The 22,249-nt window shown below is 50.7% G+C and overlaps 11 protein-coding genes across 11 annotated transcripts; 6 read left to right on the forward strand and 5 right to left on the reverse strand.

Annotated features, from left to right (window-relative positions):
- Positions 1–338: 338 nt before the first annotated feature.
- Positions 339–1,992, forward strand: FIBRA_00103 (uncharacterized protein; the record flags this gene model as incomplete). The annotated part of the gene is made up of 9 exons (XM_012322002.1): positions 339–761; positions 816–973; positions 1,028–1,256; positions 1,309–1,442; positions 1,499–1,518; positions 1,570–1,590; positions 1,644–1,722; positions 1,784–1,824; positions 1,877–1,992. The coding sequence occupies 9 exons, from the start codon at positions 339–341 to the stop codon at positions 1,990–1,992; spliced, it is 1,221 nt and encodes a 406-aa protein (XP_012177392.1).
- Positions 1,993–2,412: 420 nt separating this feature from the next.
- On the reverse strand, positions 2,413–4,188 carry FIBRA_00104 (uncharacterized protein; the record flags this gene model as incomplete). The annotated part of the gene is made up of 3 exons (XM_012322003.1): positions 2,413–2,909; positions 2,963–3,907; positions 3,960–4,188. The coding sequence occupies 3 exons, from the start codon at positions 4,186–4,188 to the stop codon at positions 2,413–2,415; spliced, it is 1,671 nt and encodes a 556-aa protein (XP_012177393.1).
- A 258-nt stretch (positions 4,189–4,446) lies between these two features.
- Positions 4,447–5,241, reverse strand: FIBRA_00105 (uncharacterized protein; the record flags this gene model as incomplete). The annotated part of the gene is made up of 2 exons (XM_012322004.1): positions 4,447–4,694; positions 4,752–5,241. 2 exons carry the CDS (start codon positions 5,239–5,241, stop codon positions 4,447–4,449), a joined length of 738 nt encoding a protein of 245 aa, XP_012177394.1.
- Positions 5,242–5,937: 696 nt separating this feature from the next.
- Positions 5,938–8,973, forward strand: FIBRA_00106 (uncharacterized protein; the record flags this gene model as incomplete). The annotated part of the gene is made up of 10 exons (XM_012322005.1): positions 5,938–5,942; positions 6,007–6,020; positions 6,074–6,136; positions 6,203–6,403; positions 6,459–7,804; positions 7,862–8,308; positions 8,364–8,478; positions 8,532–8,759; positions 8,813–8,880; positions 8,932–8,973. 10 exons carry the CDS (start codon positions 5,938–5,940, stop codon positions 8,971–8,973), a joined length of 2,529 nt encoding a protein of 842 aa, XP_012177395.1.
- Positions 8,974–9,310: 337 nt separating this feature from the next.
- FIBRA_00107 (uncharacterized protein) lies at positions 9,311–10,507 on the forward strand (the record flags this gene model as incomplete). The annotated part of the gene is made up of 2 exons (XM_012322006.1): positions 9,311–9,535; positions 9,599–10,507. The coding sequence occupies 2 exons, from the start codon at positions 9,311–9,313 to the stop codon at positions 10,505–10,507; spliced, it is 1,134 nt and encodes a 377-aa protein (XP_012177396.1).
- A 1,267-nt stretch (positions 10,508–11,774) lies between these two features.
- FIBRA_00108 (uncharacterized protein) lies at positions 11,775–13,243 on the reverse strand (the record flags this gene model as incomplete). The annotated part of the gene is made up of 6 exons (XM_012322007.1): positions 11,775–11,792; positions 11,856–12,095; positions 12,153–12,272; positions 12,333–12,427; positions 12,484–13,142; positions 13,188–13,243. The coding sequence occupies 6 exons, from the start codon at positions 13,241–13,243 to the stop codon at positions 11,775–11,777; spliced, it is 1,188 nt and encodes a 395-aa protein (XP_012177397.1).
- Positions 13,244–13,551: 308 nt separating this feature from the next.
- FIBRA_00109 (uncharacterized protein) lies at positions 13,552–15,072 on the forward strand (the record flags this gene model as incomplete). Its single annotated transcript, XM_012322008.1, has 9 exons — positions 13,552–13,662; positions 13,713–13,785; positions 13,848–13,871; positions 13,925–14,013; positions 14,061–14,103; positions 14,169–14,201; positions 14,251–14,475; positions 14,539–14,798; positions 14,848–15,072. The coding sequence occupies 9 exons, from the start codon at positions 13,552–13,554 to the stop codon at positions 15,070–15,072; spliced, it is 1,083 nt and encodes a 360-aa protein (XP_012177398.1).
- Positions 15,073–15,353: 281 nt separating this feature from the next.
- On the forward strand, positions 15,354–16,628 carry FIBRA_00110 (uncharacterized protein; the record flags this gene model as incomplete). The annotated part of the gene is made up of 3 exons (XM_012322009.1): positions 15,354–15,797; positions 15,857–15,929; positions 15,985–16,628. The coding sequence occupies 3 exons, from the start codon at positions 15,354–15,356 to the stop codon at positions 16,626–16,628; spliced, it is 1,161 nt and encodes a 386-aa protein (XP_012177399.1).
- A 189-nt stretch (positions 16,629–16,817) lies between these two features.
- On the forward strand, positions 16,818–18,077 carry FIBRA_00111 (uncharacterized protein; the record flags this gene model as incomplete). Its single annotated transcript, XM_012322010.1, has 5 exons — positions 16,818–17,036; positions 17,090–17,203; positions 17,269–17,491; positions 17,550–17,755; positions 17,814–18,077. The coding sequence occupies 5 exons, from the start codon at positions 16,818–16,820 to the stop codon at positions 18,075–18,077; spliced, it is 1,026 nt and encodes a 341-aa protein (XP_012177400.1).
- Positions 18,078–18,457: 380 nt separating this feature from the next.
- Positions 18,458–20,482, reverse strand: FIBRA_00112 (uncharacterized protein; the record flags this gene model as incomplete). The annotated part of the gene is made up of 10 exons (XM_012322011.1): positions 18,458–18,713; positions 18,769–19,013; positions 19,065–19,145; positions 19,205–19,314; positions 19,479–19,931; positions 19,989–20,031; positions 20,085–20,160; positions 20,249–20,257; positions 20,310–20,374; positions 20,426–20,482. 10 exons carry the CDS (start codon positions 20,480–20,482, stop codon positions 18,458–18,460), a joined length of 1,395 nt encoding a protein of 464 aa, XP_012177401.1.
- A 308-nt stretch (positions 20,483–20,790) lies between these two features.
- FIBRA_00113 (uncharacterized protein) lies at positions 20,791–22,079 on the reverse strand (the record flags this gene model as incomplete). The annotated part of the gene is made up of 2 exons (XM_012322012.1): positions 20,791–21,154; positions 21,214–22,079. The coding sequence occupies 2 exons, from the start codon at positions 22,077–22,079 to the stop codon at positions 20,791–20,793; spliced, it is 1,230 nt and encodes a 409-aa protein (XP_012177402.1).
- Positions 22,080–22,249: the final 170 nt, after the last annotated feature.

Here is a 22,249-nt window from a genome sequence, read left to right on the forward strand (position 1 = left end):
TTATGTCGTCTACGCTCGCATTTAGTGATAGAACATATTTCCATCGACTTGATGCCCTCAATATCCTCCCTTTGGTGTGTCGATTGGTTGTATTGCCTGCTGGGCGAGTCGGCTGGCTGCCAGGCTGAGAAGAATCTGGTCCGAACTGGCGCTAAGACAGTACTTAGAGAATATTCGGCGCCAGCATAATCTTCCAATCTCGGCGCAATGATCTCAGCTCAATCTCAGCGTGTTGCCGATAAGAGTCAGATTAAGTATGTCCGGGCTTGTTCGATATTGCGGTTGTCCGCCAACGTCCTGACTGTCGACCGTGGTGCCCCGACTGTGAAACCCCAGACATGTTCCTCAGGCGTGTTACTCTTCTAGCTGCTCTTCTTCGTATCGTGTTGGTCATAGCTCACGAACCAGAGAACCAGATTCCTCTATCTGACTTCGCAGGACGGTTGACTCAAGCAGAAGAGTCTCTCGATGCGAAGTCGTGGCTGAAGAAATATGGAAAGCAGATTGACCAGGTCTTCTCTGGGCCGCTTTCTTTCTCCCATTTACCTTACAGCCTCTGTCTGGAAGACACCGCGGCAGAATTTGACATTGCCGTGCTGGGTATGCCCTTTGATACGGGAGTCACCTACCGCCCGGGGGCACGGTTTGGGCCTTATGCCATTCGCTCTGGCAGTAGGAGGCAGCGAGAAGCGCGGGGTTACACACTGGCGTGGAAGGTCAATCCGTACGAGCTGGGTTCTAAGATCATAGATTGCGGTGATGTATGCTTCGGATGCCTATAGTGGCTGCATCTCAAGAAAGTAATCGTCCAACAGGTTCCTGTTAGCCCCTTTGATAATGCTCTGGCCGTAGATCAGATGGAGGTCGCGTACTCCAGTTTGCTCGCCAGGCCTGTGGGGAGGGGAGATGATGTACGCGTACCTGCTGTACGCACATTTGCGAAGGATGGCAAAGAGCATCCTCGTATTATCACGTTGGTCACCTATTTCACATTTGGTTGCAAATAACAAGATGTTTTACCTCTCAGACTTGGAGGGGATCACACTATCGTCCTTCCCATCCTCCGTTCGCTGAACAAGATTTACGGACCCGTGTCTGTGATCCACTTTGATGCGCACTTGGATACGTGGGCCTCGTATCCGGGCCAAAATACAGAACAGTCTCGTGTTACTCACGGCACTTTCTTTTACCTTGCGCAAGAAGAAGGATTGATGACCAACACTAGCATTCATGCTGGAATTCGGTGCAAGCTAGCGGTATGTGCGTGGTCTCTCAGCCTTTTCTTAGTATTGATCAATTCGGTTTAAGGGCACTAGTGACCTTGAAAACGACGAATCCGTTGGTTTCCAGCTAATATCCACGGATGATATCGACGATATAGGAATCACGGAGATTATCAAACGGATCCGTTCGCGCATTGGGGAATCCCCCGTCTACCTCAGGTGTGCAACCTGCGACTAAGTGACCGCTTGCGCATTGATACTTGGCTTCATCTCAGTTTAGACATCGATGTCATTGGTATGAACCTTCGAAGTGCTAAAGACCTGGCTGATTAAAATATATTCGTAGATCCTGGCCTTGCCCCTGCGAGTGAGTTAACTCTTCACGGACTTTACATGTAACTCAATGCTTTACCACTGTAGCTGGGACACCTGAAGCAGGTGGATGGACGACGCGCGAAGTGAAGCGCATCATTCGTGGCCTTGCTGGGCTCAATTTTGTGTAAGCAATTATATGAGATTACACATCCAGTGCTGAGATTGTACATCCATTTCTCGTACAGCGGGGCAGATATTGTAGAGGTTGCGCCAGCGTATGATAATGGTCAGTCCTACGGCGGCTTGAATCTGTGCATCGCAACTGACCTATTTGATAGCTGAGATAACGGCGATCGCGGCCGCTGACATTGTCCACGATTTCCTGTCGATGTTTTTGACACAAGGTCCACCCAAGACTCCAGCGGAACCCACCTCGTCCAGGGATGAGTTGTAGGTAACACTACATAGATATAAAGATGATTACATATACCTGCCAATGGTTGACACTGGAATTACAGATGATTGAAAAGCCACCATGCCGCGTTTGTGTTCAAATGATTCACTTTTAGATCTACGGAGTAAGTACGAAAGATCGATGTTAAGTTGACTTGACTCTCGGTGATCGGCGGAGATCATCGCAAACAAATATATACGCGCCATTTTCAAGTAACCTGCGTAGTGAGCGTCACGTTCGCGTGGAACGGATAAAACAGTCCAAATGCTTCGCAAGATCTATTAATACATTCATACCACTTATCTTGTCAAGAGGGTATTCAGAAGTCGCATACACACACCACGTACGAGATTACGGGATAAGAAGGAAAGTCGAAAGTAGAATAAGTCCATGAACAGATGTTGACACTCGAAAATCAGTTCAGCGTTTGGTTGACCACATGCCTGGAGGTTGCGCTGTCATCTCGTCATACATAGGCGGATTGTCGGTGTAGTGAGTGCCTTCGGGTTCTGGAATACCCTCAATAGGCGACTGCACTAATGGCGCGGGAGTCCGTGGCCCTCTCGGGCTGGCCACGTTCTGTGCAGGAGCCACACCAGTATTAATGGGTGCTGGGGATGGCGTCGAGTGGTGTGACGAAGCCGCAGCGTACGGGTCATAATATGCTGCATCATTGCTACCGCCATAGCCAGCCCCACCCAGTGTATAACTGCGGTCGGGCTGCGCCGCCGCCGTACGAGCGTAGGAATTTGATGGAACTGCTGCTGATGAAGATCCGGCACCCGCACCCATATAACCAGTATTGTTGTATGTATCAGCATTGAAAGAGCGCTGGTTCTGGACTGCGTATGTATTTGAGCGGGGCATAGAGAAATTCGTCTGATATTGCTGGTTTACAGGCGCAGGCGCTTGGTAGTCTATGCAAAATTATCAGAATAGGAAAGTCTTGATAGTTGAGCACAAAACTCACAAGATGAACCTGTTGCGCCATGGCCATAGTTAGATGTTGCAGTAGTTGGTTGCTGAGAGTGTCCATAAGCACCCATGGCAGTGTATTGAGCAGGGGCTGCATTAGAGCCATACGAATAAGCGGAAGGTGTGTAACCAGAAGCACCTTGTGAATGTGCACTAGGTTGCCGCTGAGGTTGAGGAGGTGACTGAGGAGGATATATGCTCGACTGCGCCGGGGAAGGATTATAGTACGCATCAACAGCGCGACTGCCAACAGGACCCTGGGAATATCCGCCTGGATACTGGTCGCGACGAGACTGACTAGCCTGTCGGTGATTATACGTGCCTACGCCAGCGGTTTGTACATCAGATAGCGGTACGATTTTGTCTCCATCTTCAACGTATTCATCTGAGACAGTCCTTGCCAACGGCTGCATTTGTTCGAGCTCTTGGAAGGCAGGCAAGCCAATCTCGCCTTGCTTCTGGCGCGCTTTACGGTCCGCTTCGGCTTTGACGGCGTCAAGACGCATCTGCTCTGCGTATCCGGCGTCCACTGAGGGTCCATTGCGATTATATCTATCTGGTCGTCGTTTGATACAGCAGCGACCGAACCCATAGAAGCATCCTGCAAAGAACAGGAGAAGCCAGGCGGCGAGTGTCAACCAAACTCCCACACCGATGGAAGCGGATGCGCCTGAGACACTGTCGATGCGATCTTTGGTAAGGAAGAAGAGGACAAGGTCGAAAATAAAGGCAACTAGCGCGACGCTTGCGGCAAATCCAGAAACAAATGAGCTACAGTACGCCATCGACATTTCACGAACGTGAGCGAGAAGACCGAAGAAAGCGGCAAGAGCGGAAAGGATGAGGGCGACGATGTGCAGAACGAGCGCGTAAGTCACCCATTTTACGACGACGTTAGGAATTTGGATAGGGCTGTTATCCCCAAGCAAACTGTTCACGTCTAATGGCAACAGGTTAAATTTTAGCTTGAGTTGAAAATGAACGATGCGTACCAAGTTCATAGCCAACTGATGGCTTTGAACATGTAGTGCCATTTGGAAGCTGTAGACAGTAGCCCAGAGTCCCGAACGTTAAAGATCCACTTTCGTTGTCGATGCTCAAGGAAGCCTTGAGGAAGTAAATCGACTTGATGTACGGGACGGAGAAAGTCACTACGGCGAGGAGGCCTGTAGCGATCAAGGTGACGAGAAAGCCCGGAGTGGCGGGTCGAATGATACCCATGGGCACTAAGAGATGAAAGCAGAAAGGAGCGTCCTAAGCAGTCAAGATAGAAATATGGCTGCGGGTCTGACAGCGGTCCTCGAGACCGATGCAAGGCAGTGTCCGCCAAACAGCTAAACTCAGTTGCGGGCGACCGTGACAGTGTGACAAGACGCTTGTTGTCGTCGTTACAGGCCTTGTTACTTGTACACACAGGTGGTGACATGGCACACACGGCGCATCCGAGTCTATGTATGTATTCTTGCCACTGAATTCTCGCTAACGTCTCCACCACAGAATGTGCGATCCCGACTTGACATCTCCAAAGTTTGTTGTGACCTCCTTCTCTACCGTCTTCTCGATCACGAACCCGTTTTTTTCGAACACGCGCACACTGGCGTCGTTTCCTTTGAAAATCTCCACGCGTATTTTGCGCGCACCCATTCTCGGAATTGCCCATGCTGACAAAAGGATTCCCAATGCTGCGCTCATTATACCCCGGCAATGGTGAGAACTAGCGATGTAATCTGAAGTCAGCTGTCAGTATTCGTGCAGCTGTCTGCATGACCCTAAGGATATATTACCTCCAACGCAGTACACGAGCTCCGGATTGCCTGGTTCCCTACGCCAGTTTTCGTCTGACTGTCGTATGCGTTCCTCGTCCGGTTCTTCAAATTGGAATTCACAACGGCGAAGACAAATATCGCCAAGAAATACTTCTGTGCCATCATTCTTGACTTCCCTTAGGGTCCTGATTGGACAGGCCCCGACGATGCTGGGGGGACTCTCTTTTTTTTCCTGGCCAGCCTTTGCCAGCTCGCATAATAGCGCATCCGACTCTGCCATTGATGCTTTCAGCCAGTCCTCTGCATGAGAGAGAAGATACGGGTACGGTGGTCCCGTCAACGATCTGCAGACTCGAGGGTCATTGAGTATCGAGACTATTGAAGAGGCGTCGCTCAGGCGAGGCGGGGTGATAATGATGTTATCGAGAGGGCTAGGTAACCGCAAGAACGGCTCGCCAGTGATGGGGTTGACTTGCAATGGGTGATACATGTCCATGACTGTTGTCATGGTCATGAATGACAAATATATACTTTACTAGCTGTTTAGTTATGAGTCAAGCTGAGCCAAACCGAGTCATCAACAAACAAAAATCTTATTCAACGTTCAACTTCCAGCGTTCATTGATTTGACACACTCTCGCCCATGCTATTGTACAGGCAATCGAAAGCACAGGGCGCCTGGAGACAATAAGATATAAGCCACGAGCGATTCGTTTTTGAATACAAAGAGTTCGTCACTTGATTATATCTCTAGCAGCATGTAGAAAATGACTCCAGAAGTTTACCAACGTCAGGATTTGCTTACAGGCAGACAGGCTGCTGGGTAGGCTCCTTCAAGGAAGCTCAGGCTCAAGACTCAGACTGGGCTCGGGATCGGACTCGAGTCACATAGCGAGTCGAGTCGAGTCGAGTCGGTCGACTCATCAATCGTGCATCAAGACTCACAGTGAGACGGCAGGCCCCGAGGCATTCCGCCGGAGACAGGCACGTGATCATGGGATATGCCTGGCTCGAGGGACCTGCCCTGAAGCGATCGATAAGCAGGAGCTTCGTCCTCTCGCAAAAGTTTACAACCCATCGAGTGTCGTGCAGCTCCGGTTTGCCTGCTACGACTCTACCCCATCCCCTGTAGCGATATCCTTTGAGGAGATCGCGACCTTTTGTCTCTTTTTTTCCGTTTTCGTAGCTTGTAAATCTAGTCACTATGGTGTAAGTATTCTGTTTTATGTCCAGATTAGTGGATCGTTTTGATATGAACTCTCCTTTATGCTAGTAACTTCACCGTAGGTCAGTAGCCTATTTTGTATTATCTCTCCTGGGTCGCTGACTATGCCTTAAAGATCAGATCCGGGCCCTTATGGATCGCCCCACCAATATCCGTAACATGAGTGTTATTGCTCATGGTAAGTTTTTGTACTATCATGAATCAACTCGTATGGGGCGGGTGTTCAATCCATTATATTCTTTAGTTGACCACGGAAAGTCGACGCTTACCGACTCTTTGGTGTCGAAAGCTGGTATCATTGCAAATGCAAAAGCCGGGGATATGCGCTTCACCGATACACGAGATGATGAAAAGGAGCGTGGCATTACAATCAAATCGACCGCCATCTCCATGTACTTTGAGGTCGACAAGGAGGATTTGAGCGCAATCAAGCAAAAAACCGACGGTGCGGACATGTGTTATTCTTTCGCCTCGTGTATCTAACGCATCTCTTGTCTCAGGCAATGAGTTCTTGATCAATCTGATCGATTCTCCTGGTCACGTAGATTTCTCCTCGGAGGTCACGGCTGCACTTCGTGTCACCGATGGTGCTCTTGTCGTCGTTGATTGCGTTGAGGGTGTGTGTGTACAAACGGAGACGGTGCTCCGCCAAGCACTCACGGAGCGCATCAAGCCTGTTGTTGTTATCAACAAAGTTGATCGCGCCCTCCTCGAGCTGCAAGTCGACAAGGAGGCGCTCTTCCAATCCTTCCGCAGGACCATTGAAAATGTGAACGTTATCATTTCCACATATAACGATGCTGCACTTGGTGATGTCCAGGTCTACCCTGAAAAGGGTACTGTCGCATTCGGCTCCGGGCTGCACGGGTGGGGTTTCACCCTCCGTCAGTTCGCCAACAGGTACTCGAAGAAGTTCGGTGTCGACAAAGAAAAGATGATGGCCAAGCTCTGGGGCGACAACTACTTCAACCCGACCACTCGCAAGTGGACATCGAAGAATACGGACACCGATGGCAAGCCCCTTGAGCGCGCGTTCAACATGTTCGTGCTCGATCCCATCTTCAAAATTTTTGATGCCGTCATGAACTTCAAGAAGGACGCTATCGCCCCAATGCTTGAGAAACTCGATGTTAAGCTCGCTCAGGACGAACGTGACCTTGAGGGTAAGGCCCTCTTGAAGGTTATTATGCGCAAGTTCCTGCCCGCCGGCGATTCCCTCCTGGAGATGATTGTCATCAACCTTCCCTCCCCGAAGACTGCTCAGCGCTACCGTGTTGAGACCCTCTACGAAGGTCCCATGGACGATGAGTCTGCTATCGGTATCCGTGAATGTGACCCTCAGGGTCCTCTCGTTCTCTATGTCTCAAAGATGGTGCCTACCTCCGATAAAGGTCGTTTCTATGCCTTTGGTCGTATCTTCTCTGGAACCGTTCGTGCCGGTCCCAAGATCCGTATCCAGGGTCCGAATTACATCCCTGGTAAGAAGGATGACTTGTTCATCAAGTCGGTGCAGCGCACTATTCTTATGATGGGCCGTTATGTCGAGCCTATCGAAGACTGCCCTGCTGGTAATATCGTCGGTCTTGTCGGTATTGATCAGTTCTTGCTCAAGAGCGGAACTTTAACAACGTCTGAGACGGCGCACAACATGAAGGTCATGAGGTTCTCAGTGTCTCCTGTTGTGCAAGTTGCCGTCGAAGTGAAGAACGCTGCTGATTTGCCCAAGCTCGTCGAAGGCCTTAAGCGCTTATCGAAGTCGGATCCATGTGTTCAGACTTCGATTAATGAGAATGGTGAGCACATCGTCGCTGGTGCTGGTGAGCTGCACTTGGAGATTTGCTTGAAGGTCAGTCCATATTTACGACACGTGTAGTGCTCTAGATTGACGTCTTCTAACTTACAGGACTTGATGGAGGATCACGCCGGTGTCCCTCTCAAGATTTCTGACCCGGTCGTTCCATACCGTGAAACTGTTAAGGCCGAGTCTTCGATTGTTGCACTCTCCAAATCACAGAACAAGCACAACCGGCTGTACGTGAAGGCAATGCCTATTGAGGAGGAGCTCTCCCTTGCCATTGAGGCAGGAAAGGTCAATTCTCGTGATGATTACAAGATTCGCGCACGTATCCTTGCTGATGAATATGGATGGGATGTTACGGACGCGCGGAAAATCTGGTGTTTCGGTCCCGAAACAACTGGCCCGAACATGCTTGTTGATGTAACGAAAGGAGTTCAGTACTTGAACGAAATCAAGGATTCGTGTATTGCCGCGTTCCAGTGGGCCACAAAGGAGGGTGTATGTGCGGAGGAGAACATGCGTGGTGTTCGCGTGAACGTTCTCGATGTTACGGTACGTTCCCTAGATTGTGGCACCCTTCGCATATCGACTTATTAGACTACTTTAGCTCCACACTGATGCCATCCACCGCGGTGGAGGACAGATTATTCCTACCTGTCGTCGCGTCTGCTACGCTGCATGCCTCCTTGCTACGCCGGGCTTGCAGGAGCCCGTTTACCTTGGTGAGTTTCACTAGCACTTACATCCCTCAATCGCTCTGATAGAACGATGACAGTTGAAATTCAATGTCCTGAGAACGCCATTGGTGGTATTTACAGTGTACTCAACAAGCGTCGTGGACAGGTCTTCAGTGAAGAACAGCGCGTCGGAACGCCGATGTTTACTGTCAAGGCTTACTTGCCCGTCAATGAGTCTTTCGGTTTCAACGGCGAGCTTCGTTCGCATACTGGTGGCCAGGCGTTCCCCCAGAGCGTGTTTGATCACTGGGAGTTAATGAACGGATGTGAGTACCTCTGTATGTATGCGTTGATTACAGATTTACTCATGGTGTTTTAGCTCCCCTCGACAAAGGCAGCAAGATTGAAGAACTCGTCAAGGAAATTCGTACGCGCAAGGGTCTCAAGGTCTGTCTGATTACTCTAGGATGTTGGCTCATCTAATTCCCTTTTCTCCAGCCGGATATCCCGCCGCTGGATACCTACTACGACAAGCTGTAATGAGAGAATGGGACGCAGAAATAATTCATGTTTCAATCACGTTAACGTTGTTCTACGACCTTCCTGTTGTTTTCCAATAGCTCGTGTACTGTTGTATTCTCCGATGTTCATTTGAATGCATTTTCTATCTAGTTGTAGCGTTCACGTTATCGCAATGGTTTTTGGTGGTATACTATGCGACTCGGCGCAACCGCGTAAATCGCACACTACCTGACAGCTCGGTACCGTGCCCGACTTACGTTGAGCAAATATGACTGAGGTTTGCAAAAGGGAATACTTAAGTACCGTCTTTGTTCATGCACAGTATGTAGGTTCGACCGTTCCACTACGCCTTGACATGTCAAGTTCAACCGATCTCTCGACAGCAACTGGGATCCTCACATATATTGCGGACACTCCATTCGACAGCGATACAGCAGTGCCAATTACTGGAGGTTTCGGTAACTATGTATTCAGGCTTCATCTGCGCACCCCACTCCACGAACAGGATACGGTAGTTTTCAAACATGCAAAACCGTATGTCCCAGGGTGGCCTACTATGGCAATTTCGCTTGATCGACAGGTACAAATTTAGCATGCTTCCCAAAGGCATCTGCGCTGACTACAATATTTGTGTAATTGCCAGGTCTACGAAGTTGCAGCACTGAGACAAGTCAGGGAACGTCTGCCCGATACTTCGCTTGTGACCGTCCCAGAGGTTATCCTCTTTGACGATGTCGCACACGTAATCATCATGAACGACTGCGGCGAAAGGGCCCTGAACCTCAAACAGCTGCTGCAGAGCAGCCCTCCCCCGGACACGATAGCACGCCAGATCGGAACAGCGTTGGGCGAGTTCCTTGCGTGGCTACACAATCGTGGCAGCACGGATGAGGAGTTCCTCGATTTTTTCGCTAGAAACGAGAAGGGAAAGCTGCTGTCTGCAGACGTCACGTACGGGAGACTGGTCTCTACGCTCACGGATGCGGCTCCACCGCTGCTGGCTGAGCCTCCACTCGAAGTTCCCCGGGAGAAGCTGGACATCATAGGCACGGTGGCGAACGACACCTGGCGCGCTATGCAATCGACTACCGAAACGGTCGTCATGGGTGACTTCTGGCCAGGGAACGTGCTCGTTGCTCTTCAGTACAACGAGGAAGGCATTGCGACTGCGATCGAGCGCATCGTCGTCGTGGACTGGGAGTTGGCAAAGTCAGGGTTGGCTGGGCTAGACGTCGGGCAGTTCTCCGCGGAGCTACACCTATTGCGCTCCTTCCATCCAGCTAGCAACGACGCCGCATCGGCCTTGTTGACATCATTCCTAGAGGCATACCGGAGGACGTGCGATGGTGATGCGCTTACCAGGAAGCATGTTGCGAAGATAGCGCTGGTGCACATTGGAGCACATCTCGTGGCTTGGACGCCGAGAGTGCCATGGGGAAACAAGGAGAAAGTCAGAGAGTTGGTACAAAGAGGCATCGATTACTTGGTGGAGGGGAGTTACGCGTCAGAGGGGTATATCCGGGACTCGATGATCGCTGCATTGTTGCGTTGAGATGAGTATGCATATCGCAAAAATAGCCGGACCGACCTCTTTCCCAGCTGTACGTTGTATTTCCATAATGTCTCTCTCTACAAGTTCAGGAACTGCCAGTGCCAGTACCTGTCAACTGCTCCCCAAGATATCCTTTATAGCCCGCTCCACTATCTCTCCATACTGGTTGCATCCATTGATCCAGAGAAAAAACCAAACAGGAGCGAAGAACAGACCGTAGGTGCACCCAGCACCTACCTGAAGCCAAGTATGATGCCCTAGCCATATTCGAGAAGCGGCTATTGTAGCAGACCAAGGTAGAATTATGATCAGAGAGAGGACTCGTATGAGAGGACCAGAGGGCAAGGTGGGATGTACGGGGAGGTAGGCACAGGCGAGAGTCGTGTAGGCAGCATAGTAAGTGATAGTAGCTGAATGGGTGCTTGGCATGCTGTATTGAGCGCATCAGAAAATGGACATCGGGAGATTAAAGCTCAGACTGAGGCCGACGTGTTGACTTACCCATACGATTTCTTCGATTTGCTCCGTATGGTCTTGACGGGTCGCGGTTGGCGCACCATATATTTGACTACTTTGACCGACAACGAACAACAAATGGCACCCGCAGTGAAGTACGCGACTCCAGCAGATTTCGTATACAGCAGGACCACTGCAGTGAAGCCAATGACCATAACATTGCTCTAATGAACTAGGTCAGAGTTTTGCCGTGATCTTGAGTAATTCAGAGCGACCCACCTCATCAAGGAGCCGCATCCACCAAGTGTTAGCAGATTGCGAGCTCCTCTCACTCGCCGCCATCAGTGTGTGTGTTGACAGGAAGGTCGCTGCCACTCGCGACAGGTGATACAGCAACGTGCAACTCGAGAAGTGCCACTCATAAGGCTAAGCCTGAGTAACACATATTCATATAGGGCATCATTCTGCAAACATCAGCGCAAACATCAGTCTTCAGCTCAGCTGGCACAAAGCTATCGTAATGTTTACAGGTACTCATCCACATAAATTCTGGTTAATGGTTGCAGAGAATCGGCCGGTATCCTGTCGGCCACGGTTGGTGTGCAAATAAATCTCCGAGTCGTACAGTCTTAGGGTCAATGTTGGAATGTGGGACAACAAATCTAACGGCAAAGCGAGCTATAGACTCGCACGTTTAGAATAACCACCAATAGCGTTACAAGGTACAGTGGTATTGATTCGACATTCAGGATCCTAGGCCTTATCCAACTTCTTTCAGGGAACAATACACTGCATAGTTTTCAGTGCTAGTTTACATAAATTTGGACGCCTACACCAAAAGGGGGAGGGCCGTTAGATCAACTATCTGACATGCTAAAGGGAAATCACGTACCAAACCCATAAGGCTGCTCAGCCCCCCACTACTGCCTCCGCCAGTCGCTCCACCACTAAATTTGGACTGCACAAGCAACTTCATGACGGTCATGGCTGCACCATTGATAGCATCCTGCTTGCTACCCGAAGAAGCTCCTCCTGACTTGTCGAAGAGCTTAGAGGCCTCGCCCATGGCGAAACTGATCAAGTCAGAGGAAGATCCTCCTCCGGCTCCGCCGCCTGTGAACATCTTCATAGCCTGGCCAAATCTCAGTTTATGGCATGATACTTGACTCATGGTTGAAAAAATGCTTACCTGCATGGCAGCAGCACCGCCCATTGAGCCGGCACTCAAGCTGCTGGCGTTACCCTCTTGATAGGCCGCGCGATGAGCATTTTGTACGTGCTCCTCATCAATGGGCTGCTCGTGCTCGCTCTGTACATAAGTGTGCATCAAAAACCCTGAGGCAGACACGTCTAATACGACAACACTCACTGCGTGATTATGGACATGCTGAAGGGCAGAAGAAAATAACGACGAGTCTCCTCCGCTATGCCTACTGGCAGCACTTGCGACCTCGGATTCGTCAACTGACAAAATTCATCAGTCCTAGCACTTCGTATCGTACGCCCATTCCAAAACGTACATGGCGGACGTCCATGCCCTTGAGGATGTCCCCCACCAGAGTGATACGGAGAATTCAAGTGCTGCCCCCCCATCTGGGAGTATTGACCGCTCCCGGGAGGAGGGGGAGCACCGTATTCCTGAGGATGACCTTGGTTATAGTATCCCTGCGCTTCTCCGTGAGGAGGGCCGCCGTATGCCTGGCCGCCTCCGCCATGTTGTGGGCGGCCCTCACCACGGTGGGGAGCGTACTCTCCCCCACCTCCTTCATAAGGAGGCCGTCCCCCACCCTCATACTGAGGAGCGCCGTATTCCTGACGGCCCTGATGATACTGCGGGTGCTCGCTATATTCCTGACGACCCTGCTGATATTGCGGGGGCTCGCCATATTCCTGACGACCTTGCTGGTACGCCGGGCGACCACCAATTTCATTCTGTGGTGCGCCATACTCCGGACGCCCGCCACTATGGTGCGGGGCTCCGTACTCTTGCCGACCACCTTCGAATGGCGGCGCGCCTCCTTGAGCATATTGAGGGGCACCCCCAGCATTGTACTGTTGCCCCTCGCCTTCAGGATGATGGTGATGGTGGTGATGAGGAGCACCCTCTCCCGCGTAGTATTCGTTAGCTTGTAACAAGAAGTGAACAACATATTCCGAGTGGACGGAACCGTGCGATCGTCTAGATCGCGAAGGATGGATTCATATGAATAGAGTTTACACTTACATTGTGGGCGTCCGTATTCCTGCAACGCTGTGAGCCCGGTTCGCAGAGACAGGCATGGAAGAACATACCATGTTGGATTCAAGAAAGTGATTCTCCCGTTATCTGCTGGCGATGGTCCTAATAAATCGTTGTGGTCGCAGGATGAGGAAGCGGTGGAGCGGTGGCGCGGCTGTAGCGCGGATGGCTGTCCTGAGTCGCCTCTGCTGCGCATCGATATCCAGCGAGACGCTTCAAGTTCCAGTGCCGAGTTCCCTATGCCCACCGCCGGCTTCCCCTCATGTTTTTCCCTTCCCGGCCACCGCTCTCCGTCCACCCCACCGTGTTTTGATAGCACGCTGGAGCGAGCTCGCTCTCTACCCGAACTATGTTCTCTCTAACGCAGACCGTCCTTTCAGTGCTTTTGCTTTCTGTCGGCGCCCACGCCGCCGTTGCGGTCAAACGGAACACCACTGCCACCTGTAATGGCTATGCAGAAGTAAGCGACAGGGCTGTGCGTATAGATCGTATGTGCTTACAGTTCTCTAGTTCTGTGATCGCTCCTATGGTAATATCACGTACGTTGGCGCACATGATTCCTATGCCGTCTCCACGACGAATCGTAAGTCAATTACGGGCCCAGCTGCTGTGTTCCCTTATAATGACGTTATATAATTGCCGCAGTCGCCGCCAACCAAGACTACAACGGTACGTCGGTGGGACATCTATCTACCACAGACATAATCTATATCATTTCCTAGTGACCCAACAGCTCAAGGATGGGGTTAGAATGCTCCAGCTGCAAGCGCACAACCAGAGCAGTACCATTCAACTGTGTCACACGTCTTGTGTACGGCATATTCTATTTGTAGTTGTCTGTCGCTGAGAGAAATCCAGGACTTGCTTAATGGCGGCACGCTTGCCAACTATTTAGATAGTGGTATGTGCTAAAAGTATGCTGATCGGCCCTGTGCGTCGGCAACTGACTGCCTGCGATTGTTGCAGTGAAAATCTGGATGGATGAGAATCCCAATGATGGTGGGATGTCTGGCAATTAATCATGTGCCATGATTTACATGTCCTGCAGTTGTCTCCTTGCTCATCGTGAACTCTTATGACAACATACCCCCGGCTGATTATGACACTGTCTTCAAATCGGTCGGTCTCGATACTATGGTATATTCGCCTCCTTCGGCTACCTTGACTGCAAGTGGTTGGCCAACTTTGGGATCTCTTATTAGCTCTGGACAACGTCTGGTCGTCTTTCTGACTACTGAAGCTAATTTCCAAGCTGTCCCATATCTTATAAACGGTGCGTCCTTTCTTTCGATTGGCGTCGCTTTTATGTTAATTCCCGCGATTTTGACGCGGACAGAGTTTACAAACATCTGGGAGACCGCATACGATGTTACAACGACTGCTTTTGATTGCAGTGTGAACCGGACAGATGGTGACACTAGCACGCAGATGTATCTCATCAACCACTTTCTGGACTCTGATGTGGCTGGAATCCCTATTCCGGACAAAAGCCAGGCGAACGTCACAAATGGCGTCAGTGGAGTGGGCTCTTTGGGGCAGCAAACTTCAACATGTACGGCTGAATACCACCGGCCCCCGAACTTCATGCTTGTTGACGTACGTGGCCTGCGCTGGTACCGATTGTTGACGATTGATCACTTTGCAGTTCTACGAGTACGGCAACGGTTCCGTCTTCGAGGTTGCGGCCAGCGCCAATGGAGTGACATATGCGCCAACCTCGCCGATTGCCACACCTATCACAGGGAGCAGCACTGGTACTGGCGGCGGCACCAGCGGCAGTGTACCTGGCCTTCATATAACGTCTCTACATGTGGCGGCGACATGCGCCATGATATCCGGCGTACTGTTCGGTGCATGGAGCATTCTCTGAACACCCAGTTTACCATTCCACACATCTCGATCGGACCTTCATCGGCGTAATGATGAACTCTTGGACTAACTCACGAACGTTCTGTATGCACGACTACACAACACCTTGCTATTGTTAATTACATACTAACGATATTGATCCTGCTTGTTCTCGCATTTTGAATATCAAATGTGACGTGACATGTGACTCGACAAGGCAGATGCTGAATCCGAGTCCGAGTCCGACTCTCCGACAATCCTAATTCCTGCCTTGTGCTTGTGTGGTCGAGACTCTATACCAAGATGAGCTTTCAGCATTTTAGGTTGTCGACGCCCATAATAGCTCAGCCTACAACATTTGATAAGGATACTGCCGCCGAAACACCACCATCTACGTCTACTTTCGTGCAAGCGCTTGCCCAGCAACAAACAGTATTGCACAGCAGTCTGCAGCTACTGCACTCTCACCTACCAACTGGACCAAAAAAAGGCCCATATGGGTCCGGAGATGCTGATGATGGATACACGATGGTTTTCCCGTCCGAGACAGCTTTTCAAGAATGGCGCCGGCAAGAAGAGGAGGGGAAGATGGTCGAGTTCGTGAAAGGCGATACCCATGGCTCGAAAGCAGTTCCTCCACGGTTCAAGGATCATACCAAACTGGTGTGCGCGCGACATAGTAGGACTGGGAGGAAAAAGTACATCAAAAAGTTTCCCGACAGGGTGAGGAAGATACCCAGCCGGAAGGTGCGCCGCGTCTTCCTTACAGACAAGATGCGTACTCAATGGACATATGCATAAGGCAGCTCGATGGAATGGGATGTCCTGCTTCAATCAGTTATAAAACATACTTCGACACCGAAGAAGTCCGCGTGATGTGTGAGTGGGCATCTCGTAAGTGACGTTCAGCCATAGTCACCGTGCTTTGCAACAGACTTCTCGGAGCACTCACACGAGATCGGACTCGCCAATCTTCCATTCACTAAACGGGGGAGAAAGGCACAAGCTGAACAGCAAACGCGCGCCAGACGACGGCCTGGAGCTACAACAGAGGACACTCCTTCATCGAGTAGCCCACCGTCTACAACACCACCCTTGCTGCTCCCCGCGAATGCCGTGGGTGATCCGTCACCCGTGCCTTCCAAGTCAAACGCTATCGCCGGTCCGTCCAGCATGCCTCACCCGATTGACATCTCCGCGTCGTCGTCCATGTCTCCGGAAGTTGAGAGTACGCCGCCATCTGCGTCGATCTCACATTCAGGACAGGCTTTCCAATCTGCTGTGACAATGGTCGCACCGCTACCGCTACAGCATGGGTCGCAACATCCACTGGACTTATCGCAGGAGCGGTGGGACCGGATGAGTGTTCTGTTCGGCAGCATCAGAGAGCACGCGCGCTCCCTCGAGTATCCCCCGGCATCTGTGGCGGCGCTAGAATGTGTACTGGTGCGCTTGTATTTGGAGAGTCCAATGGCAGGAATGAGTCCTCCACAGGGAGGGATGGTAGGTATGGACTTGGGTATGACTGTTATGAATGAGATTAGCGAAATTGGGAATTCAAGACACCTGGGTACCTAAATTGTGGTTGAAAATTTAAAATAATAATAATAATAATCCCTTTACGCGTCCTGAATAGTGTGGAGACGGTGTACAGACGATATGTTGTCTGAACACTGGCTTGGAAAACCTTGGATTTTGGGTCACATGACCGCAGTTTTCAATAACGATGCAAAGATTTGTATTAATGTAAGTTGAAGGCTCTCTGCCATGTCTTCTCTCCGAAATTCGTTGCATCGGCGCAATCACAAGGAACGCTCACAGCTTGCACATCGTGCGCGGCTCGGAATACTCGAAAAGCACAAGGACTATGTCCTCCGTGCTCGGGATTACCACTCGAAACAAGAGAGACTCATCCGTCTTCGTCAAAAGGCGGCAGAGCGGAACAAGGATGAGTTTTACTACGCGATGAACAGGCAGCGGACGCAGGTATGTATGTAGTGCACTTACACGGATATCGGCTGATTGAACCGTCATGTTAGGGAGGAGTGCACGTACAGGACCGAGGGAATAGTGCACTGCCTGTGGACATTGTTAAAGTTCTCAAAACTCAGGACGAAAACTACCTCCGCACGATGAGGACAGCAGGTCTCAAGGTGAAGTATATCGTAGATAATTAAATATGCTTGTGGCTGAGACGTCTCCATTTACTGCCCCGCAGAAAATTGATAAGCTGAAGAGTCAACTAACAGCGCTCGTGGACCTTCTGAGGCCAGGCCCCCTTGACAGTTATGACGATGATGATGTACAAGATCTAGACGACGCAGAGATTGAGGTGCTACTCGAGGCTGGACTTCTACCGGCGGCGCCTTCCAAACAAGCCAACAAGTCATATGCAAAACGGCGTGTTCGACACATCATATTTGCGGAGAATGCAGACGAAGGTACGTTCGTACGCTATTTATGAGGCTGATTTATTAAGTTCTTTTCTCGATTTTGTAGCACGGCAGTATGCCTCTAGCTCCGGAACGCAGACATCGTTAAATGATAACATGGATCTGGATGTTGCGGAGGAACGCGACGTGGACCTTGGTTGGAAGGCGCCAGAAACCGGAAAGAAGGGTGGCATAAAACGGTCAACAGCTGTTTCTGCAGCAGAAGCACGAGCTTCCGACAGTTCGACGGAGGAGAGGCGGGAGGCAGCTATAGTTAGTATCAACGTCTTTCTTTATGATGCTGAGCCACGCATCTCACGTCCTTTCACAGCAACACCGTTCACGACTGCTCAAAGAGCTTTCTGCTCGCCTCTTCCGAGATAAGCAATTACGCTATGCGGAGAGGGAGCTGGAGATGCAACGTCTACTCATGGGCAAAGGAGGTGCGAAAAAGCTCCGTGGCGCTGAAAAAGTAGAAGGCGACGACGGGGACGACGATGACGAGGACGAGTCTGGCAGAGATACCCGAAAGAAAGTAGACGAGAAAGTCTGGAAGCCTCGGGTATACAAATGGCGAGTCGAGCGGAAGAAATGACCTTGTGTTATTATCTCCGTCTCGTTCGTACGGATCGGCGAACGCCTGGGCTGGTCGAGTGTACGCCCAGTGCGTCCGATGTTTCACATCCTATCTTGGAGGTCCCATCGTGAAACTTGATTCCCGCAAAGACGTGAGTGGACATTTGCTTCCGACCAATAATATCAGTGCAACGTCCGACATGCTGGCTCGCATTACTGAATATGATACAATTAATCGGTCTACATGAATGCCCAAGCTTCCAAAACAAGGACAATGAGTTCGAGGATACACGGGGTGTACAGGCAAATATATAAGGCACAAGACCCGACGTAAGCAAGTGATATTCATGGGACTTCGTTCATTCTTACACCTCTGTTCGTTACTTTCATGTCTGACATTCAAGGGTCCATAAATGGGTCTGCAAATGGATCTTCCGTGTCCACTAATAAGCCATGTTTCGGATCCCTGCGTGCATCCTCTTCGTCTTCAGATACCCCTGCATAAGCGCGGGCGGTAGAGGTAGAAGCACGGTTGTGTGTTCCCTCATCAGAAGATTCGTAGTCGCTGTAATCAGAGAGAGTGCCTCGGCCATAATCGTCGTCCTCGTCAGATGAGGTGCGACGGGTAGACGGGCGGAGAGGCGGCGGGAGATTTCTAGATATCTCAGGATTAGCACGATCAAGGATGAGGATTTTTTAAAGAGACATACCCTTGCTCATGACCTAGAGAGCCAAAGCTGAGATCTTGCAGATCAGGATACACGCTGGACTGTCCTGCAGTACCGGACTCATCCCTGTCTTTCCCTCTATAGCTGGTGCTGCGACCAATTGAACGCTGGACTGCGGCACGCTGCTTCTCCTGCAGCTTGCCGAGCTCAGAGTCTTGGATATGAAGCGCTGCAAGACCATCTTGTACATGCTTGACGTCTTGTTCACTGATATTCGGTCGAGCGAGCTGCATTCGTATAGTGTCAGCGGAGGAAGTCTAATCGGACAAAGTCCATACCGTATCGTAAGACTCGATGGATGCGATGATCCGGTCATTAGCCTCAATCAGAGTGCCTATCATTTCTTCATTCTCAACCAGCTACAGTGCCCAGTCAGCGACATTAGCCCCAAGACCTGTTGTAAAACTTGTTGCAGTACCTGGATGTACCTGACAATCTGCTTTCTTGACAACTTGGCTTTCTCAAGGCACTCTTGCACCCTCGTGTTGGTTTGTATGCTGTCATGCTCGGTGTTCACGAGCTTGGCGACTTATCAGATTCATCCGGAAATGAACAGGTATAGAGATTTACAGTAATGGCATTGACCAAGTTGATTGACGCTTGCGAGGCACTCGCAATCGCATTCAAGACGTGGGGTTTCTCCTACGTGCGCCAACTGGGTTAGTCACAAAATTTCGCCAAGGTAAACTGACGCGCCTGCTCGAAGTCAAACGGCTTTCTCTTGACTTTTCCGTTGACCTTTCCGCTGCCCCGAGAAGCGGCCTTTCTCTTCTCTTCCTCCTCTCTTTTCCTTCGCACCTTCTCTTCCTTTGCCTTCAGCTTGTCCTGCTCCTTCCTCCTTCTTTCTGCCTCCCTCTCCTCTCGCTCAGCCTCCTTCTCCCTTTCACGCTCCCTGGCACGTTCTCGCTCCTCCTCCAGATCGGCGCCATAGCCGATAGACGGTTGTTTCGGAGGGACACGCTGGATGCCGGCCACGCCACAGACCTTGTAAAGGTTAGCAACAAGACTCATCGATGGATCATCTTTGAATTGAAGATGCCAGGAATTAAGCACAATGACCACTTTCTTCTTCACTTTCGGGTCTGACGTGCTCTCGGTCGCAAGCATTTTGAGAGCGTCGGTCAACTGGTGATCGGCGAAGGTTGCTGGCGGTATTCATTAGCATGACATCGAGGTGAGTGTAACTGTGCTAGCATACGCACTCTGGAAGTTGTGGCCGCCATTCTCAACTAATGCTTTCAAGATCTGGAATACGAAAGATGTCAACATTTTACGGATATTTTGCAGTAGTTACTTACGACCAATGCTCGGTACTGCTGGTGCGCATTACCATGCTTGAGCTTCTTCCTGATAGCCCTGGATGCCTCTGTCGGACTATGACGAATTGTTTATTAATGGAACTCGGAATGATTTGATATAGTAGACTCGCCCAGTGCCTTGAATGCTGATCGAATCCACTAACTCTGGTATCCTATGGTGCGAAATGAGATGCAGGATTCGCGAAAAAAGGATTATATGCGCACCCGTCATAGGCTTCATCTTCATAACTGGACGACGTGAGAATCTCCACCCATTCAGTGATAGAAGACTAGAATGAGTTAGCTAGAAGCCCGTATGTGGACGGGTGACTGAGACACACGTGGGGTTTCTCCCTATTGAAGGCCCCGTATACCGACTTGGCTAGCTGCATCGACATGATGGCAGCTGGGAGGGAGTGATGATGGACGGAGGCTGAGTGCGATACAATAGCGCGCCGTGGCCGCAGTGTGGCGAAATCACAATCTAATCGTTCGGATAGGGCCGGATTATCGTGCCTTATGAGGTCATACTCTGTATCTCTCTGACTTGCAACTTGCTTGCAGCGTCTTACCGTCCCATTGCTGGTCGTCGCAGGCCACATCAACATACACCCCAAATCGACACCCACTTACTTGGTGGCGATTGACGAGAACATACCACACTATATCCAGAATTCCATGTTCTAGCTATCTAGAAGGTGTGTATTTACACCCATTGGATCAGTTCCCGCTTGCTCCCTCCGATCCAGAACGGCTGTAGAGCAATCGGTAGATTGATTCTCCTCAGCGATCCCTCCAAACCAAATTCTGCGCCATTCTCGAGGAGAGCGATGATGAGTCGGGGAATTGCAGCTGCTGTCCCGTTCAGTGTATGCGCGAACGGCAGGGAGGGCCCCGGCTCAGCAGAAATCAGCGGGCGATGACGAATGTGTAGTCGACGAGCTTGATAGTCGGTACAATTCGAAGTGGAGGAGATCTCTCCCCAACTTCCACGACCAGGCATCCAAGCCTCTATGTCATATTTACGATAGGCACTTGCGCCGAGCTCCTCCGTTGGCATGTCAAGAACCCTAGAAAACAGCTTGCTCAGCGATCGAAAGGAAGGAGCCAAAAATACATTTGAGCTCACCTGAATGGGAAGCCTAGACCCTCGAAGATCTCTATCTGCAGTTGCCTGAGCTGTTCCATAATGGCTTCGCTGGCACGGGCTTCACAAGCAACAAATAGCTCTAGCTTTGTGAACTGATGCACTCGATATAGACCCCGCGTATCAGTACCTCGAGCTCCTGCCTCTGCACGGAATGCTCGACCGAGACCAACCAACTTGCGCGGTAAATCGTCGGGTTGCAGTATCTTATTCGCGAACATCCCGGCCAGAGGGATCTCCGCTGTACCTGCGAGGACAAGCTCTGGATGATGTGACCCGGTGTGAGAGGAGGCGAGATGGTACATTTGTGAGGTTGGAGGATCTGAATTATGGTCGCGTGGCTGAAACCCGCATCGACTTGCGATGTCAGCTCGAACAACATCGGGGGTTGTCACTGGCGTGAAACCATGCTTGAGAGCAATGCTCAGAGCGTAGTTGATGAGAGCCTGCTCAAGAAGCGCGCCTTCGTTGATCAGATAGTACCACGACGATCCAGTGACAGTGGCCCCTGCTTCAATGTCGAGCAGGTTGAGCGTACGACAGATTGAAACGTGATCCCTTACGGATGATGCAGGTAGAGGATCGGGTCCGTGAGTAGACAAGATAACACTTTCCGACTCCGGACCAATGGGTACGTCTGGATGAGTGTCATTAGGAATGGCCAAGGCAAGAGTGAATAATTGGCTGTCAAGTTCCTCTAGCTGATCCTCGAGCACTGCAATTTCAGCTTTGAGGGCCTTGGCATCGTTGAGAACGGCTTGCTTGGCCTCTGCGTCAGTGCCTGATTTCCGTATTCGTTCGCCCATGAGTGAGCGAGCATGGCGTTTGGCACTAATGGTCTCCGACATGTTCTTCTGCTGCTCATAGAGACGGGCTACCTTCTGAACAGTCCCAACGGGAAGATTAGCGTGTCGGTTAAATGCATTATGCGACTTGTAGACGACGTTCTCGGAGATAGCTCGATAGTCAAGTCGTGGTCGAGGCAGCCCACTTGACACCGAGTGTTCTGGCGAGGTGG

The sequence above is a fragment of the Fibroporia radiculosa genome, assembly GCF_000313525.1.
Source record: "Fibroporia radiculosa TFFH 294 genomic supercontigs, scaffold31, whole genome shotgun sequence".
NCBI classification, from domain to species: domain Eukaryota; kingdom Fungi; phylum Basidiomycota; class Agaricomycetes; order Polyporales; family Fibroporiaceae; genus Fibroporia; species Fibroporia radiculosa.